The 16,859-nt window shown below is 34.2% G+C and overlaps 1 protein-coding gene across 1 annotated transcript in view; it reads right to left on the bottom strand.

The window, feature by feature from the left end:
• Window positions 1-7,541: 7,541 nt before the first annotated feature.
• LOC149776034 (receptor-type tyrosine-protein phosphatase N2-like) overlaps window positions 7,542-16,859 on the bottom strand; it is a 520,769-nt gene continuing 511,451 nt past the window's right edge. Inside the window, exon 22 of the mRNA XM_089941917.1 lies at window positions 7,542-16,280. Coding sequence (XP_089798043.1) covers window positions 16,209-16,280 — 72 coding nt within the window. The 3' untranslated portion in view covers window positions 7,542-16,208. The remainder of the gene's footprint in view (window positions 16,281-16,859) is intronic.

Here is a 16,859-nt window from a genome sequence, read left to right as displayed (position 1 = left end):
CTCGTTGTGCTTGTGCTTGTGCTTGTGCTCGTGCTCGTGCTTGTGCTCGTGTTTGTGTTTGTACTATTCGTTCCGGCAATAATCGAGTGTGTTGCTCGATGTCTCTCGTCATAGGAATAAGCCCCTTCTTCCTAAGTTCCTTATCTTTCTTTTCATCGCCGTATGCTACCTGTTCGATCGCTCCAGTGACTGGACTCAACAACTTTGACGATATCTCGGTAATTCCATACTGAGAATCTTCGTAATCACGAACTTTTTTCTTAAATAATTGTTTTGTTGGGATAAGTTTCTTCACTGCCGCTAATTGCTCTCGCGTTAATCTGGCAGAATGAGGCTCTCCAACTCTACTAGCTTTCCGACTCATATTATTTTCAACTATATTGTTTTAATGCGAGGTAAAATTAGGATCGGCAGCCAAATCTTCGCAAACTTCATCGATGGAATAAATTTCTCCTACCCCCCCCCCCCCTAAAATTGCTGTCCAAAATCAATGATTTTTGCACACAAAAATTGCAATCGGGAGTGAATTTACGCAAATTAATTCTCGCAGGAAGGCTTATTTTTGAAATCTGAGGCTTCTACGGAGAAAGTTCTCGTAGGAGGCTTTATTTTGGTCTGGCAGTCTGGTCTGTAGAACTTCCCTGCTGCTGGAATACCATTGGACCTATGGGTTTATTTTTGCCACAGAAATACTCAATGGCTTTTGTTTGATTTCTTTTACCACATAAATACTTAAGGGATTATTTGTGATTGTATTTTCCACAGAAATATGAAGGTTCGTGTGAGCTTTTTTTTATACAGAAATACTCAGGGGCTCATGTGTGCATATTTTTACAACAGCAATACTGAAGGGCTCATATGTGCTTATTTTCACCACAGAAGTACTCATGGACTCAGGTACACATGTGCTTATTTTTACCACAGCAGTAGTCATGGGCTCATGTGTGCTTATTGTTACCACAGAAGTACTCCTGTGAGCTTATTTTTGCCAGAGAAGTGTCAGAGAGTTCATGGGTGATTATCTTGAGCACTGTAGATCATCACATCCACTTTTCTGTTTAAGATAATGGGCTTCTCTCTCTAAAACACATTGGTCCTACTTGTCAGATGGCACACCATACAATTTCATGTTTTTTTTAGAATAAAATCATCTGTCTGGCTGGTTTTCTAGTCCAGGCATTAGCAAGAGACTTATAAAATTTTACGAGGTAATATTTTTACAAATATTTTGATTTCATTGGGGGAAAAAAATCAATCTTTATGACCTAAATCTTCAGAGTCCGTAGTTTTATGCTCTGAGTATTGTAAATGGACTATAAAGAATTTATGTAAGACATAAACATGGAGAGACTGTGTATGAAGAATTTATGTAAGACTTAAACATGCAGAGACTGTGTGTGTGAAGAATTTATGTAAGACATAAACATGGAGAGACTGTGTGTGAAGAATTTATGTAAGAGTTAAACATGCAGAGACTGTGTGTGAAGAATTTATGTAAGACTTAAACATGGAGAGACTGTGTGTGAAGAATTTATGTAAGACATAAACATGGAGAGACTGTGTATGAAGAATTTATGTAAGACTTAAACATGGAGAGACTGTGTGTGAAGAATTTATGTAAGACTTAAACATGGAGAGACTGTGTGTGAAGAATTTATGTAAGACTTAAACATGCAGAGACTGTGTGTGAAGAATTTATGTAAGACATAAACATGGAGAGACTGTGTGTGAAGAATTTATGTAAGAGTTAAACATGCAGAGACTGTGTGTGAAGAATTTATGTAAGACTTAAACATGGAGAGACTGTGTGTGAAGAATTTATGTAAGACTTAAACATGGAGAGACTGTGTGTGAAGAATTTATGTAAGAGTTAAACATGGAGAGACTGTGTGTGAAGAATTTATGTAAGACTTAAACATGGAGAGACTGTGTGTGAAGAATTTATGTAAGAGTTAAACATGCAGAGACTGTGTGTGAAGAATTTATGTAAGACTTAAACATGGAGAGACTGTGTGTGAAGAATTTATGTAAGAGTTAAACATGCAGAGACTGTGTGTGAAGAATTTATGTAAGACTTAAACATGCAGAGACTGTGTGTGAAGAATTTATGTAAGAGTTAAACATGCAGAGACTGTGTGTGAAGAATTTATGTAAGACTTAAACATGCAGAGACTGTGTGTGAAGAATTTATGTAAGACTTAAACATGCAGAGACTGTGTGTGAAGAATTTATGTAAGACTTAAACATGCAGAGACTGTGTGTGAAGAATTTATGTAAGAGTTAAACATGCAGAGACTGTGTGTGAAGAATTTATGTAAGACATAAACATGCAGAGACTGTGTGTGAAGAATTTTTGTAAGAGTTAAACATGCAGAGACTGTGTATGAAGAATTTATGTAAGACATAAACATGCAGAGACTGTGTATGAAGAATTTATGTAAGAGTTAAACATGCAGAGACTGTGTATGAAGAATTTATGTAAGACATAAACATGCAGAGACTGTGTATGAAGAATTTATGCAAGACATAAACATGCAGAGACGGGGCCCCGAGTGGCCGAGTGGTCTAAAGCGCTCTTCGTTACGGATCACTGCCATCTCACCTCTGTCTGCGGCGGTTCGAGTCTAAGATTCAGCCAATGTGGGCATGTGAGAAAGCTTGCCAGTAGCTTCTCGTGGGTCGGTGGTTCTTTCCGGGGTTTTCCGGGTTCTTCCTCCACCATTAATACTGGCCGCCATGTATAGCCTATCGTGCTGAAAAATGGCGTTAAACCCCACAACAACAACAACAACAACATGCAGAGACTGTGTATGAAGAATTTATGTAAGACTTAAACATGCAGAGACTGTGTATGAAGAATTTATGTAAGACATAAACATGCAGAGACTGTGTATGAAGAATTTATGTAAGACATAAACATGCAGAGACTGTGTATGAAGAATTTATGTAAGAGTTAAACATGCAGAGACTGTGTATGAAGAATTTATGTAAGACATAAACATGCAGAGACTGTGTATGAAGAATTTATGTAAGAGTTAAACATGCAGAGACTGTGTATGAAGAATTTATGTAAGACATAAACATGCAGAGACTGTGTATGAAGAATTTATGTAAGACATAAACATGCAGAGACTGTGTATGAAGAATTTATGTAAGACATAAACATGCAGAGACTGTGTATGAAGAATTTATGTAAGACATAAACATGCAGAGACTGTGTATGAAAAATTTATGTAAGACATAAACATGCAGAGACTGTGTATGAAGAATTTATGTAAGACATAAACATGCAGAGACTGTGTATGAAGAATTTATGTAAGACATAAACATGCAGAGACTGTGTATGAAGAATTTATGTAAGACTTAAACATGCAGAGACTGTGTGTGAAGAATTTATGTAAGACATAAACATGCAGAGACTGTGTGTGAAGAATTTATGTAAGAGTTAAACATGCAGAGACTGTGTGTGAAGAACTTATGTAAGACATAAACATGCAGAGACTGTGTGTGAAGAACTTATGTAAGACATAAACATGCAGAGACCGTGTGTGAAGAACTTATGTAAGAGTTAAACATGCAGAGACCGTGTATGAAGAATTTATGTAAGACTTAAACATGCAGAGACCGTGTGTGAAGAATTTATGTAAGAGTTAAACATGCAGAGACCGTGTGTGAAGAATTTATGTAAGAGTTAAACATGCAGAGACTGTGTGTGAAGAATTTATGTAAGACATAAACATGCAGAGACTGTGTATGAAGAATTTATGTAAGAGTTAAACATGCAGAGACTGTGTGTGAAGAATTTATGTAAGACATAAACATGCAGAGACTGTGTGTGAAGAATTTATGTAAGACATAAACATGCAGAGACTGTGTGTGAAGAATTTATGTAAGAGTTAAACATGCAGAGACTGTGTGTGAAGAATTTATGTAAGACATAAACATGCAGAGACTGTGTATGAAGAATTTATGTAAGAGTTAAACATGCAGAGACTGTGTATGAAGAATTTATGTAAGACATAAACATGCAGAGACTGTGTATGAAGAATTTATGTAAGAGTTAAACATGCAGAGACTGTGTCTGAAGAACTTATGTAAGACATAAACATGCAGAGACCGTGTGTGAAGAATTTATGTAAGAGTTAAACATGCAGAGACTGTGTGTGAAGAATTTATATAAGACATAAACATGCAGAGACTGTGTATGAAGAATTTATGTAAGACATAAACATGCAGAGACTGTATGAAGAATTTATGTAAGAGTTAAACATGCAGAGACTGTGTGTGAAGAATTTATGTAAGACATAAACATGCAGAGACTGTATGAAGAATTTATGTAAGAGTTAAACATGCAGAGACTGTGTATGAAGAATTTATGTAAGACATAAACATGCAGAGACTGTGTGTGAAGAATTTATGTAAGAGTTAAACATGCAGAGACTGTGTGAAGAATTTATGTAAGACATAAACATGCAGAGACTGTGTGTGAAGAATTTATGTAAGAGTTAAACATGCAGAGACTGTGTGTGAAGAATTTATGTAAGAGTTAAACATGCAGAGACTGTGTATGAAGAATTTATGTAAGAGTTAAACATGCAGAGACTGTGTATGAAGAATTTATGTAAGAGTTAAACATGCAGAGACCGTGTGTGAAGAATTTATGTAAGAGTTAAACATGCAGAGACTGTGTATGAAGAATTTATGTAAGAGTTAAACATGCAGAGACTGTGTGTGAAGAATTTATGTAAGACATAAACATGCAGAGACTGTATGAAGAATTTATGTAAGAGTTAAACATGCAGAGACTGTGTATGAAGAATTTATGTAAGACATAAACATGCAGAGACTGTGTGTGAAGAATTTATGTAAGAGTTAAACATGCAGAGACTGTGTGAAGAATTTATGTAAGACATAAACATGCAGAGACTGTGTGTGAAGAATTTATGTAAGAGTTAAACATGCAGAGACTGTGTGTGAAGAATTTATGTAAGAGTTAAACATGCAGAGACTGTGTATGAAGAATTTATGTAAGAGTTAAACATGCAGAGACTGTGTATGAAGAATTTATGTAAGAGTTAAACATGCAGAGACCGTGTGTGAAGAATTTATGTAAGAGTTAAACATGCAGAGACTGTGTATGAAGAATTTATGTAAGAGTTAAACATGCAGAGACTGCGTGTGAAGAATTTATGTAAGAGTTAAACATGCAGAGACTGTGTGTGAAGAATTTATGTAAGAGTTAAACATGCAGAGACTGTGTGTGAAGAATTTATGTAAGAGTTAAACATGCAGAGACTGTGTATGAAGAATTTATGTAAGAGTTAAACATGCAGAGACTGCGTGTGAAGAATTTATGTAAGAGTTAAACATGCAGAGACTGTGTGTGAAGAATTTATGTAAGAGTTAAACATGCAGAGTCCTTCATGCCACAATACTCTCTCAAAGTTGATCAAATTCTCATTACTGGTTTTTCTGTTTTTAGTAACAATAAACTTATTTGATGCCAGAATGGAACCATTTTTATTGAAATCTTTTGATCCCATTATGCCGATTGGTACCATTTGCATTGAAAGCTTTTGATGCCATTATGCTGATTGGTACCATTTGTGTTGATAGCTTTTGATGCCATTATGCTGATTGGTACCATTTGTATTTACAGCTTTTGATGCCATTATGCTGATTTGTACCATTTGTATTAGCTTTTGATGCCATTATGCTGATTGGTACCATTTGTATTGATAGCTTTTGATGCCATTATGCTGATTGGTACCATTTGCATTGAAAGCTTTTATGCCATTATGCTGATTGGCACCATTTGTGTTGATAGCTTTTGATGCCATTATGCTGATTGGTACCATTTGTATTTACAGCTTTTGATGCCATTATGCTGATTGGTACCATTTGTATTTACAGCTTTTGATGCCATTATGCTGATTTGTACCATTTGCATTGAAAGCTTTTATGCCATTATGCTGATTGGTACCATTTGCATTGAAAGATTTTGATGCCATTATGCCGATTGGTACCATTCGTGTTGATAGCTTTTATGCCATTATGCTGACTGGTACCATTTGTATTGACAGCTGTTGATGCCATTATGCTGATTGGTACCATTTATATTGATAGCTTTTGATGCCATTTTGTACCATTTGCATTGACAGCTTTTATGCCATTATACTGATTGGTACCATTTGTATTGATAGCTTTTGATGCCATTATGCAGATTGGTACCATCTGCATTGATAGCTTTTGATGCCATTATGCTTATTGGTACCATTTGTGTTGATAGCTTTTGATGCTACTATGCTGCTTGGTACCATTTGTATTGATAGCTTTTGATACCATTATGCTTTGTATCAAATGTTTTCCAATTCTGTTATGTGGCTTTTGAGAAAAATAAATGCTTGAAAGTTTTCTTATTGTTACTTGCCATATTTGATGGCAAATTGTGCATCATGTGCAAATTTGAAAGCACTTTAGAGCCAGGATAATCTTAAATTTGTTCAAATTGCGTTTGTTCAAGTTTGGTTGAGCAGTTTTTGGGATGTGGTTTAGTTTTTCTGTTGTCAGAAATGGTGTCCAATTTGATGGCAGATGGACATTTTTGCCAACTTTAAACACCTTCAATGCTAGGATGGTGTTAAATTTGGTCAGATTTTGTTACACTAGTTTTTAGGAATTAATTGTTTTAATTTTTTTGTATATTTAGTAACCATGGCCATATTTAATCCTAGATCTGCACTGTCTGTACAAATTGGAAAGCCCTTTATCCTTATGATCCTCCATTTTAAATTTGCTTTAATTCTGTTTGCAATTTTTGTTTATGTTTCTGTGGGTTTACAGCCATTTTTCAGCACACAACAGGCAATATATGGCGGCCAGTATAGTTAGTGGAGGAAAGACCACCAAACCATGGGAAGCTACCAAGTTTTCTAACTTACCCTCGTTATCCGGAACTTGAACCTACATGGATAGAGGTGATATGTGTGAGTGATCCATACTATCACCAGTTCATTTTGATCAATTTCACTTCTTGGACTTCAAATGCAAATTGTAGGAACACATGTGAATACCTTTTTACATATTTTGAAATTCATTCATTGCACTTTCAGAAGCTGGTATTGCCTACTCTGGCAAAAGTTGTTTTCTCTGTTTTAATATCTGCTAAAGTTAGTGTACTTTAGACTAGTTAGTGTACCTTTAGTTAGTGTACTTTGGACTAGTTAGTGTACTTTAGATTAGTTAGTATACTTTGGACTAGTTAGTGTGCTTTGGACTAGTTAAGACTGATTTTTTAGCACATGGCAGCAGTCATTTGCATCAGCTGTATGCTTAGATCATCTTACAGCACATTATTTCAGCCACAGTACATGAAAGTCCAATACTCTACCGAAATACCGCAATTCTTGATATAGGGACAGGCAGGATTAACATCACAATTGGCAACACTGTAAGAAAATGACGGATATATTTGGATATACTTACAGAGGATTTAAATCCAAGATGGGGAGATTTGTATATAATAAAACAGGCATCAATAGTTCATTGCAGATGTTACTCTTTATTGACAATTCATCACAAGTTGACAATAGAACAACATTATCACAGGAATAACAAAACCAGTCTAAAATGTAAACAAATTGGAGTCAGTCTAAATTTCAAATTTTACACTTATGATTATATTTTCAACATAAACATACCTCAAAAGTAACTGAAACTATTGAAATACTTTTTAAATTTCTTTAAAACTTGTTTTAAAATTTAAAAATTGGATAGACACTGAATCTCAAATATCCTAATTACATAAAAGATGCTGAATAATTCTTAAATTCCTCACATGAATCATTCTCACTTTCATTCTGTGTTAATTGTACTAATAAGTATGTATAACTTGTAACAAGATTGGCCTTATATTATACAATCCTAAAACAAAGTAACGGGGGGAAAGTCTCACATAGTAAGAAGCCCGTGGAAAAGAAGACTTTTAAAATAAAAAATCCGTCACAGAAAAACTCCATTCCAGAATAAATCTTGCAGAAGATGTCTTATATTCCAGATATCTCTGTTTTCTCAGTACTTGTGTTTTGAAGACACCTGCAAAATTATTTTCAAATGAACTTTATGGAGAAAACCTTTTAAAGATGAAAACCCCCAAAATGGTAATATTAAGATCTGTATTACAAATCAAAAAATTAGATTTTTGAAAATTGAGATGAAATTTTATCAATACCAAATTTAAAGAAGCAGTATTCAATTCACAAGTACATGAATAAAACAATATCAAAGAGAATCAACATAATTTGGAATCAAAAACTGAATTTCTTTTGCGAATTTAAAAATATATAATACGACTGTTTGAGATGTGTATTAAAATTGTATCTAATTGCACTGAAAAATAAAAGTATTATTTAAGAATTGAGCTAAACCAGATTAAATATTCTGCACTATTTTGGTTTTAATCCATATAATGAAGATAATACATGATTCTTTTAATGAATTTGGGTAATATTTATGTTAATTTTGTCACATATTTCATACCTCCCTTTGTTAGCTAGGCTATTTAGCTCTTTTTTTTTAGAAATCAGAAATATTTATTTTCAAGTTTCAATCTTGTATACTCTGCTGCAAAAGAAACATTTAATTTTATTTAAAATATCCTTTATCACCTTAATTATTTATCAAGTGATACACCTCTTTATATCATTTTGTTTTGAAAAATTATAACTGCACAATTGACAAATCTTAGGCTATGAACTATATCACAAATATTTCTTGTACAATTTTGCCTGTTAAGTATATTGTGTATTTCTGAATTCTAAATAAGTCTAAATCTTAGAAATTTTTCATGGGGCATTTTAAACTCTTATGTACAATAACAAATTTGTGAATATGTTCAATAAAAGATATAGAGAAGTAACGTGGTATAAACAACAATAACTTCAATATGCTAATGCAGGAACAACTTAACACCAAAGAATAAAGTTGAAGAAAAATAGATTCTGAAAGAGACTGACACTCTACTGGTTGAAAAAGATTTTACAGGAATGATGAGAACATTGCAACTATTCAGTTGAAACCATCTCCAATATTCTTCATTGATAAATAGATTTTCAAAAATGGCACCATGGAGGCCATGTTTGATTAACACCATTTTCATTTAGGCCCAGCCAGATTTTACAAGACGTCTATTTAGATGTGCCAATAACCAGATTTATTATATTCCAACTTCTCCATTAACATTGCAATGCCAGAATCGTGCAGTATTTCTCCACACTGGAATGCTTCATACTGCACTACACAGGTCTAAAAATAGCATCTTACGTTTTATTGTGAACAAACAATGTATGCTAATGTAGCCAGAGCTTTTGATTCATTAAATTTGTGCCATGTGTTTAAAAGTAGAGATGATAAAGTTGATGATGTGGATAATGTTATCAGATCACGAAAGAAACTTTCAACCAAGCAAACAACTGAACATGATAACCAAAATTTCATGTGATGCCTTTATGACAACAAACAGTTATGCATTAAAGAATAAACCATTCTGAAATGGTCACTGGATTTGCAAATCGAATGGTTCAGACTATGAGCCATGTTCTCAGGGGTCTATAAAAATAGTACAGAAAGACATGGAAGTCAGTCAAAACACTAAATTAAAAAAAAAGGCAAATGTAGAAGGTGGGTTTTGGAAGAAAACCAAGAGCTTCTGGGTCAAGTAGCCAGGATGAAAAGTTGTATATTCCATTGGTGAAATGGGCTGTCAAACTCCAATTGCTTTGCAATTTTCCTCATTTTCCTTTTCTCAGAAAATATTTGGATTTATAGTAACAATTCATACAGATCATATAAATAACTGGGGTCCCTCCATCAAAGAGCATGCCAGGGATAGGGCATAAACATGTCATCTATATAAACATGTCATCTATAGCTCTTAATAACAAGGGTAATGAATATGCTTTCATTTTTTCTCAAAATGTACTTTCTGTCTGCCAATCAGAAATTACATTGGTTCCAAAAACATCTACAATGAAACTGTACTGCAATGTAGACTATATATTTCCAACACAAATCACATTCCAAAGGAGAACTTACTGCACTCCAAAATGAAATGAATATTACCTAGCAAACAATATTTATTCCTGCATTTTCTTGTGAGTTTCAGCGAAAAGAATTTCTTATTGTTTTCCATCTTATGATTCCAAACTATCAGTTACAAAAAGGAAACTCATATGTTTGCTCCAGCCACATGTATTTTGCACGGATTTGACACAGCTAATAACTCCAGTCCATCACAACCAGAAAAGCAGAATTTAGTTGGATCGACCCAAAAAAATCCCTCCATTCCAGACCAACAGGAAAGTTATTTTATGGTGCAGTTATTTATAACTCTAAATTTTCAGTAGACCAAGATGAGATTTCATTTTGAAACAAATGACTGACTGTGCAATAAACTACCAAGTCCAAAGGTTGCTGGTTGGTGCTAAGTGTGCGTGATTACTGTTACTTTGTACACCTCTCCATCAATAACCCGCGCAAAACGGGGTCCACAAACACAGACCGCAATATAAACGAGGTGTGAATCACAGAGGGACCTCCAAAAATTAAAAAACATTGCTCTGACATGGAGAAAACTGTTGTGGGGGGAGCGAAGTTGGGAACTGGGCTGTTTATGGACTGAATCCTCATTTTACAATCACATCGATAATAATTTTTAATACTGCTATTCTGTCTAAATAAAATTTTCACTTGTACACGAAACAAAATCTGTGTATTACATCACTGCTTTTTGTTTTCTTGATGTGTCTGGTTCCCGTAGTGGTGTTTAATATTATCCTGTCAAATCGGGAGTTCACAGAGCAGGGAACTAGATTAACTGTTGATATGCCACCAAACAAGATTCCTTTTTTATTTATTTAAAAAAACATTTAAATTGAAACTCAATTTTTGTATTGCTCAATTAGTACAATACTGATATTGTGAATTAATTAACTGGAACTAATAATGAGACTTCTTATCATCCTTGAGGATATCTCTAAGTGCCAGTTCAAAACTCGCTTGCCCACAATCGTCCTTATCTGTGAAATCATGCCCTTTATTTTACAAAGCATTCATTTCGCTTCACTGCCTTGTTATCTTTGATATGAAAGTCGGTTAATTTAAGGTAGTTTCTGTTACATACACAATAACATTTATGTGTTCGATTAATCAAGTGAAATGAGTTCACCTGACATACAACTGAGGCAGCTAGATTTTAAGTTTGTAGGATTTTCGTGCCTTTTAACTTTGATTTTATTCAACCTCCTTTATTTGATTCAAAAGACATAACTAACATGATATTACAAAGGAGGCCAGATTTTAATTCAGTGCAACAATACAAGTACTTCCAGAAGTCAGTTATCAAAACACGGTCAACACTTAATTAGGTTCTCAGAGAAACGCTCGCAGACATAGTTGTTACGGTAGACTGACACATTTTACGTTTATTTACAAGAGGACACATTGTATTTATGATGATTACACTAAAAAGGAATTAAAAATTAGAACTAGAACACAAATTTCAATTGATAAAAAAATGATTTAATTTGTATTTATTTATTAAAATACTGCCTCCACTCGGTGTGACATTTTCATTGATTGAAATTTCCTTACATATCGTTAATTGCGGTGTACTAGAATGTCTTTTGGAAATAAAATGTAAATAATTGTATGATCTATTTTTAAATTTCATATTTCATAGTGTTTATAATTTCCAGGTCCTATCTACTGTTTTTGATGATAAAACTAGCAATACATCAAAGTTTCCTTTACCAATTTTGATCGAGATTTTCTTCAAGTTCAACAAATAGGGATCAATTTTTGTAATGTATTTTCTGGTTTAAAAAATGGGATCCATGCCTGACCCTGCATTATAAGCGGGTTCACGAGTTATCATGGTGTGAGTTATCGGGAGAGTGGTGTATTTGTTTAACTACACTTGTGTATTTACTTTGGAATATAGCAGAAATTCAATTACTTTTTTTTTTTGTATTGATCTTTTTATTATTCAACCTTAGGTTGACCTGAAAAATGAGTAATAAAAATGTTACTAAATTTGTGTGTGAAAATATGAATAGGAATTACATGTGTTCCAAAAATTTAGCCACAGCTCAAATGCAGTCTTGTTCATAAAAACTTGCTCATATTTTCCAATACAAATGCAGTAACCTATAGTTTAAGGATGGCTATCCTGTTAGTTTTCTGTCTTCAAGCCCATACTACATGTGTTTTCATTTAGGACCAAATAGACATCACAAGTTGTTTGATGAAATCCTCATGTACATATGACCTTTTTACGTCATGTGATACGATTTTCAAGATTGCTACCATGTCAGCCATACTGGATGTCAGCATGATTTTCAATCTGAACCAAATAGATTTCCAAAGAAGTTGTTTTTTTATAGTCAAAAGCCCATGCTGATATGACCACTTGTTCAAGAGGAGTAGCAATAAAAAATTTCAATATGGTCGTTGTGGTGACCATACTGGAGGTTCCAGCAGCACCATTTTCATTTAGGACCAACTACACCTTGTTATGACTGTGTTTGTATGTGTAAAGTTTCATGGCAATCAATCCAAGTAGCTTAGAAGTAGCAATAACAAGTTTGTGCTAATGTTAAGTACAGACAGATGGAAATAGACTGACGTCGGAAGACGGACAATAGGCAATCTCAAAAGCTCTTCTGGTCTATGACCAGTACAGCCAATACCCCCCCCCCCCGTCTTAAACAATTTCAGTACTGTTGTACCTTGCCTGTGGCCCACCATATAATAAATATAGTTTTGATTTAAAATAAGTAATAAGATGGGGGGGAGATTAAATAATGCCTATATTTATTTAGTGAATTGTCTACCCTGCCATTAGTGTACTTGCAGTGTTGATGTCATTTGGAGTTGTAGTTTACCTAGGGTAGCTGCAATTGCAAATTTCAATCCCATCTCAGCCAGCAGAAATTTTCCTTGTTGAAATGGTCATTTTGTTATTGGACAGGTTTTTCCATGATTTTTATTGTCCTTTTGTATCTTGACCCGTCTACTCTTGACCAGTCTTTTTTGGTGGAAAGGCTTTACCCATGATATTTAATTCCATCAGATTGATGTTAATAATCTTACCCAAGCTTAACTCGGGTACAACAATTGCTAATCCAAAACAATGCTCATAACTGTGTCACTTTATAAAAGTCAGTTCTGACCAGTTTAAATGCAGGCAATCACCCTGCCAGTTCTGATCAATTCAAATGTGGGCAATAACCCTACCAGTTCTGACCAATTCAAATGCAGGCAATCACCCTGCCAGTTCTGACCAATTCAAATGTGGGCAATCACCCTGCCAATTCTGAAAAATTCAAATACAGGCAATCACCCTGTCAGTTCTGACAATTCAAATACAGGCAATCACCCTGCCAATTTGGACCAATTCAAATGCAGGCAATCACCCTGCCAGTTCTGACCAATTCAAATGTGGGCAATCACCCTGCCAATTCGGATCAATTCAAATGCACGCAATCACCCTGCCAATTCTGACCAATTCAAATGTGGGCAATCGCCCTGCCAGTTCTGACCAATTCAAATACAGGCAATCACCCTGCCAATTCGGACCAATTCAAATGCAGGCAATCACCCTGCCAGTTCTGACCAATTCAAATGCAGGCAATCACCCTGCTTACCAGCATCTATCACCTAGCAATAAGTGTACAATGGCCTGTGCAAGAATGGCACTGGTTTCCTCAAAACAAGTACCTCAAGCAAGTTGTCATTTACTCGTCAGAGAGTAAAAGGCATGTAGACAAAACTGTATTTGAAAGTGACTTAATATACCCTTCCAGTTGATTCAAAACCAGCCTTTAGTTATTTGCACTCTGATAGAAACCTTACTAATTTGTCACCTGTAAACTAATACCCCTTGGTACTGCAAACAAAGTTATCCCAGTTCACTATACATTGATAAGGAAAACTCCAAGGAAAATTTATACACATTCTGCATGATTAGATATGTGTAGGGGAAAACAAGAAAGAAATTAATGTAAAAATTCTTGAACTTGGATGTCATTAAAAGTGTCTCAAGGCAGGTTATCAAAATTAGCACTTTTTATCATTATCATTCCCGTCACAAGTACAAATGTATGTTGTTACCTCCCCATAGTATAACAAAAGAAAATAGTCAATACTGACTTAGACTCGAGACAGAAATAGCATTAAAAGACATAGCATATTTTTCAATGATTCCCATCTGAGACACATTTTTATTGGACGACACAATATCAAGGGTTTTGTGGTCCCATGCAGTGGATAATTTCACTTTAAAAAGTTAAATGGTTTGCATTAACAACATGTAACATAATTATAGACTTTGTCGAGATGTATATAAAATGTTATGAACTTGTAAACCCATCACACTGACCACTACTTCAAATTGGTCACGTTTCGATTTCCTGGTTTAAAAAAAGTGAATTCATCAATGGTAAATATTTGTATATCAGCACATACACTATACCATATTTATCCCTGTATAAATACACTGTACTATATTTATATCTATAAATACACTATACCGTATTTATCCCTGAATAAATACAACATACTATATTTATATCCATAAATACAATATACCATATTTATATCCATAAATACAATATACCATTATTTATCCTTGAATAAATACAATGTACTATATTTATCCCTGTATAAATATACCATAAAATATTTATCTCCACACGATATAACTAAGAACAGCAGACCCAGATTTACAAAATGTGCCAGCAGATTTGGGTGTAAGCTGAACACAGACAGGTGGCAACAAAATGGAGTAAATACAGCAATATTTAAGAGAAAATAACATACAAAGGTTGTAAAATTATAAACATTTTATCACATTTAGGTAAAGGAATGTTCTAATGTAGTGATACATCATGGTTAGAATGATCCTATGGCTTACTTTCAAGTTAGTTTCCATCTTGATTCAATCTTAAGACCAGTCTGCAACACATTATTGTGAAGAGTTCATTTTAGCTCACGCTTGGATTTAAATAATTTATTGTTTGGATTTTTTAATTATATGAATGTTTCTTAAAATATGTACTTACAGAGTAATATATCAATACAAAAGATTTTAGCATTACAGGAGTGATTTATGTCTGAAACTAAAGACTTGGAACTGAAACCGACTGGTGGGGAGGGGGAGTGGGTACACAGATTTTTTTTATATTGTTCTTAAGAATGAATGGCTTAATAGGTGTTGGGTTTTTTTTATCATGCCAATGAAACGGAATGTAAAACCTTTACTGTTAGTTATTAAATCATGCTGTATCAGGCACTGCATGCTAATCAACATCTCAACTACTTCAATTAATTGCTGCTTATCAGTGATAGTGCGTGCAATTGACCACTTATACTGCAATCTACATTTGAACCACCCACTCATTGGGGCTGCGCCTATCAATATTGTGAGAGACTGCGCCTATCAATATTCTGAGAGAGAGAGAGAGAGAGTATAAAAAATGATTTAAAATCAACAGCAAACTGAATGAGAATGAGACCAAACACCATAAGTTACTTTTCGATAGTGTTGCCTCAGAAAAAATAGCATATTGTTGAGAGCATGTACTTCAGGAACGAACATCAATATCTACCCACATATTCACAAATTTTGGCATGTGCTCTTTTGTGATCAAAATTTTTCATGTACTTTCAAAACTTGAACTTACTTTCAAACATCGGTTAATTTTTTACATACTGAGAAGTGGCAACAAAATGCCATGATAGATTTTTTAAATTTATATTACTGCATTCCAAACCTTGAAATAAATAAAATTTTCACACACTGTCCATAATATTTTGAAGCACAGGTATTCCTGGAATAGAAATATGCATGTACGAGATTCTAAGAATAAAACACTCTAAAATGACATCACAATATACAATTTAATTATTTTTTTTAGAAATAAAATTTAAAAGAACACCATCAAGTAAACACTGTATATATTAATGACCACTTTCTCACAATAAATTCAAACATTTGTTCAAAAATAAATGTTGTGGATACATCTAGAGCAATTTTTTGAAAATTTCAAAGCATGTCCAAGGTGCCTCTTTCTCAAAAAGGTGGCACTTTGATTTTTCCATTTGAATGTCAAGGTCATAGCATTGCCATGGTAAAGTTGTCATGTGACTAGTTACTGGGGTAATGCCTTCAGGATGGCATTTACTTCCTCTGCTACAGCAGCCAAAGCAAACTGGAACTGTTCCTGTTGGAAGAAAAATAAAAGTCAGAATTTTAAGTTTAGAATTAAATAACTTCACACTGATTACTACCTTAGCTTCAACGGCTTAGGTGAGGTGAAATTTGGTCACCAAGGTGGAGAAGAAGAAAAAATATGGAAAGAACCCAGATGAAACCACCAATCTTTCATGGACAGCCATTTGCTTACTTTTCTGGGTGTTACAACCTAGTATCAAACTTGGGACTATGGAGCCACAAAGTGAGTATGATATAGACAAATGTAGCCCCTTTATTTGAAAGTGTACACCTCAAATTCCTTGTAGTGACCAAAGAGTAAATCAATATTAAACTTTCTCAGCTAAATTGCAAAGTACTTTGCAATTGTTTCTAAAGAGTGTAAGACACAATATGTACAAAACACCAATATGAAATTTTAATGTAAATCAGTGTGTGATCCTTGAAGGGTTGCAGCGAAATATGAGAACAAAAGACAGACTCCACCCAAATGTTAAAATCCTACAACTGAAGCTTTTTACCATAAAAAGTCGATTTAGATGGGCTGCAATTCTCTGGATTTTTCAATCATATGGACTAACAAAGTATA

Source organism: Sinohyriopsis cumingii, chromosome 18 (assembly GCF_028554795.1).
Source record: "Sinohyriopsis cumingii isolate HCF-2022 chromosome 18, ASM2855479v2, whole genome shotgun sequence".
NCBI lineage: Eukaryota > Metazoa > Mollusca > Bivalvia > Unionida > Unionidae > Sinohyriopsis > Sinohyriopsis cumingii.
The sequence above is the reverse complement of the archived record's forward strand: the minus strand, read 5'-3'. Positions and strand labels throughout refer to the sequence as shown.